The 3,878-nt window shown below is 38.6% G+C and overlaps 1 protein-coding gene across 1 annotated transcript; it reads left to right on the top strand.

Annotated features, from left to right (window-relative positions):
- Window positions 1-2,194: 2,194 nt before the first annotated feature.
- On the top strand, window positions 2,195-2,956 carry LOC122304717. Its single transcript, XM_043116987.1, has one exon. The coding sequence runs from the start codon at window positions 2,195-2,197 to the stop codon at window positions 2,954-2,956; it is 762 nt and encodes a 253-aa protein (XP_042972921.1).
- The last annotated feature ends 922 nt before the right edge of the window (window positions 2,957-3,878 follow it).

Here is a 3,878-nt window from a genome sequence, read left to right as displayed (position 1 = left end):
GGTATTGAGTTGGTTGAGAAGGAAGCCATAGCAGAGGGTTTCAAAGCCTTTTTCAAGTCAGTCTACTAGTCCACACAACCTGACTTAGAATGCATCAATCTATGTCTGCAGGGAATAGAGCAAAGGGTAACAGATGAGATGAAAATCAAATTGGAAAGGAGCTTCACTATTAAGGAGATAGAGCAGACCCTAAAGCAAATGTCCCCCTTTAAATCACCTGGACCCGATGGATATAGTGCAGGATTCTATCAATAACATTGGAATATTGTGGGGCAGGATGTGTCTGTAGCAATTTTGGAGTTTTTAAAGTCAGGAAAGATGCCATGGGATTTGAACCACACTCACCTCGTGCTAATACCCAAGGTAAACTCTCCAACTTCAGTTCATGATTTTAGACCTATATCCTTGTGCAATGTTGCCTACAAGCTAATATCCAAAGTTTAGCAAATAGAATGATAGGTGTTTTGGAGAAGGTGATTTCTTGGAACCAGAGTGCATTTCTTCCTAACAAACTCATAACAGACAACATAATGGTAGCCTACGAGCTATTGCATACCATAGATTCAAAAAAGAAAGGAATGGAGGGTTCAATGGCCATTAAAAATATGTCAAAATCCTATGATAGGGGTGGAGTGGAACTTCTTAGAGGCTATGTTGATTAAGATGGGATTCGGTATGAAGTGGACTAAACTACTGATGGTTTGTGTTAGAATAGTTACTTATTCCACTATCATAAATGGGGTTCTAGGAGAGAAAATCACCCCTACAAGAGGACTGAGACAAGGTAATCCTTTATCACCTTATAGGTTTTTGCTATGTGCTGAAGCCCTTAGTTCCCTTTTGATTAGTGCTGAACAAAGAAGTCTCATTAAGGGAATAGCCGTGTCAAGGGGTGGTCTAAGAATAAACCACCTCCTTTTTGCTAACAACTGTGTAATATTCTGTAGAGCAAAGTTGATTGAATGGTACCAAATCAAGGGCTTATTATCAGTGTATGAGGCAACTTCAGGTCAAACCTTGAATAAAGAAAAGACTTGTGTGTTCTTCAGATCTAATACAAAGATGGAAACAAATGATTTTATTTTGCAGCAGGTAAATAGATCAAGGTGCAACAATTATAATAGATATCTTAGGCTCCCTACTATAGTGGGTAGATCAAAATACAACACCTTCAAAAGTCTAAAGGAGAAGGTCTGGAAGAGAATCAACAGCTGGAAATCCAAGTTCCTATCCTCAGCTAGAAAGGAAATTCTCATCAAGAGTGTATTACAAGCAATTCTAGCCTATTCTATGAGTGTGTTCAAGATGCCCGGAATGCTTCTAAAAGAGGTTGAATCTCTTATAGCCAGGTTTTGGTGGAACCAAAAAGTGGTGGGGAAGGGCATCCATTGGAAAACATGAAAACATATGGGGGAAGTTAAAAACCAAGGAGGACTAGGGTTCAGGGACCTCAACAGCTTCAATAGAGCCCTCCTAGCAAAGCAACTATGGAGAATGATAAAAGAACCAATGTCATTAGTCTCAAGGGTTTTCAAACAGAAATACTTTCAGCATTGTGATGTGATGGAGGCAGAATTAAAAGGATCTCCCTCGTATATACGGAGAAGTTTATGGTCAAGCAGGGATCTGGTGAATGAAGGGTTAGTTTGGAGGGTGGGAAATGGAAGAGATATAAAAGTATGGAAGGAAAAATGGCTGCCTAGACCAATAACCTTTTAGGTTCAGACCCACATCAATTCTCTTGATCCAGATTGCAAGGTGGATGCCTTAATTAATGCAGATACTCAATCGTGGAAGGAAAATTTATCGAAGACCATTTTCAATGAAGAGGAAGCAAAGCTTATATGCTCAATTCCCATTAGCAAGAGGGGGGCAAGAGACAAAAGGATATGGGCAGGGTCTTCAAAAGGCAACTTCACAGTTAAAAGTGCCTACTTCATCGACACAAAAATGTCAAACAAAAGCTTGGGACAATCTTCTTTAGGAGGGGGGAACAATGGGTTATGGAAGTATCTATGGCAATTAGAAGTCCGGGGCAAGATTAGAATGTTTATATGAAGAAGCCTCTCTAACATCCTTCCAACAAAAGATAGACTATATAGAAGGAAAATTGTGGAGAGTAACCTTTGTCCAATCTGTACAAGAGAGGCTGAAACCTCACTGCATACCCTGTGGGCTTGTCCAGCAGTAAAGGATGTATGGGGAGGTGATAGTAGCAAGCTCAAGAAATGGAACAGTTCTTTCTCTGATTTCCAGCAAAGAGGATCTACAATTGGCTACAGTCCTATGCTACCATCTATGGGGCAGGATAAATGCCTATATCTTTCAAGACCAGTTTAAGAGTCCTAAAACCATCACAGCAATGGCTCAAGCTGAAATTGCAATGCTAAGGGAGATTAATATGCAAAGTAAGAGTAGACCAGAAGAGAGGACAACAACTGCAACTTTAAACCAATCTTGGCAACCACCTGAGTGGCCTTTTTTTAAAGTAAATTTTGATGCAGCATATGACAAGAACTTGAATAGAATCGGGTTGGGAATTGTTATGAGAGACAGTGAAGGGAGCCTAAAACCGTGTTTAATAGCCTCAAAAGAACAGGTCTTCTCAGCTGCCCAAGCAGAAAGAGCAGCCCTGCAAAGGGCCATGGATATGTGCATTGAGATGGGCATGAACCAAGTTATTTTTGAAGGGGATGCCAAAGCAGTCATTGATGCAATTAACTCAAAAAATGAAGATAATTCTTGGCATGGACAAGAGACAGAGGATCTACAACAACTGCTGGAGCTTCACCCGGCTTGGAGGTTATCTTTTGCATACAGGTCTGCTAATCATGCTGCTCACAATGCAACTAAGGAAGCCATTAAGGAAACTAATGAGATAGTGTGGCTAGAAGATGGACCCATGGTGGCCAAAGTTTTTGTTTTAAATGATGTATCTCGACTTTTTACCAGTTGATTAATGAAGCAGTTTCTCTTATCAAAAAATAAAATAAAATAAAACATATTAACTCAAATCATTTCACTGTTATTTATAAATCATCTCATCTCACTATCCAAACCTGACTATAATGTAGTGTAGAACAAAGTTACTAGATGATGAATTAAACAAAATGAACACACAACTCAAATAAATTATATGCAGAAACCATCAACACAACAGACATCAAATAAATTACTTAAGCCACTTGGAAGCTAAACTAGAACACATAAATATACATACAAACACAACACCAATGTGGAGTAGAAAAACAAAAACCCAACAACTGCACAAGTGCCAACTGGTCTTCTTCACATAGCAAGACAACAACTTTTTCAGCAACATAACTGCACAAGAAACAAACAAGACAACAACTAAACAAACTACTAGTCCTCCTCTTTCAAATTATACATTTCGATATATATTTTTCTTTTATTCTAGCTCAACCACTAAACAAACTACCAATATTATTTTTCAAATTATACAAGCTATACAAAATCTCCACAGTCTTCTCAGACAGACATGGCCTAAAAACCCAACATTCACAACATCTCCACAAAAATCTCAAACTAACATGGCCTAAAAACCAAACATTCACAACAAGCTACACTACAACTTCTCTAAAATCTCATCCTCATACCTACCCTCAAAACCAAACAATCACAACAAGCTACATACTACTCCAGAATTAGCAAACTACTCCACAGCCACAGCCTCAAAATCTCCATGGAATGACACACAAAAAGATTGCCTTCATGTATTCAGTTACACAAGATCATTACCAACACATGTCTGAAAACAACACAAGCATAATTACGCTAAGTAATTTATTAATAATTGACCAGGCAGCAATTAAACAAAGAAAAATAGTTTGGTAAATGACAGCCTCGCACCTCATTGT

This window comes from Carya illinoinensis, chromosome 3 (assembly GCF_018687715.1).
Source record: "Carya illinoinensis cultivar Pawnee chromosome 3, C.illinoinensisPawnee_v1, whole genome shotgun sequence".
In the NCBI taxonomy this organism is placed as follows: domain Eukaryota; kingdom Viridiplantae; phylum Streptophyta; class Magnoliopsida; order Fagales; family Juglandaceae; genus Carya; species Carya illinoinensis.
The sequence above is the reverse complement of the archived record's forward strand: the minus strand, read 5'-3'. Positions and strand labels throughout refer to the sequence as shown.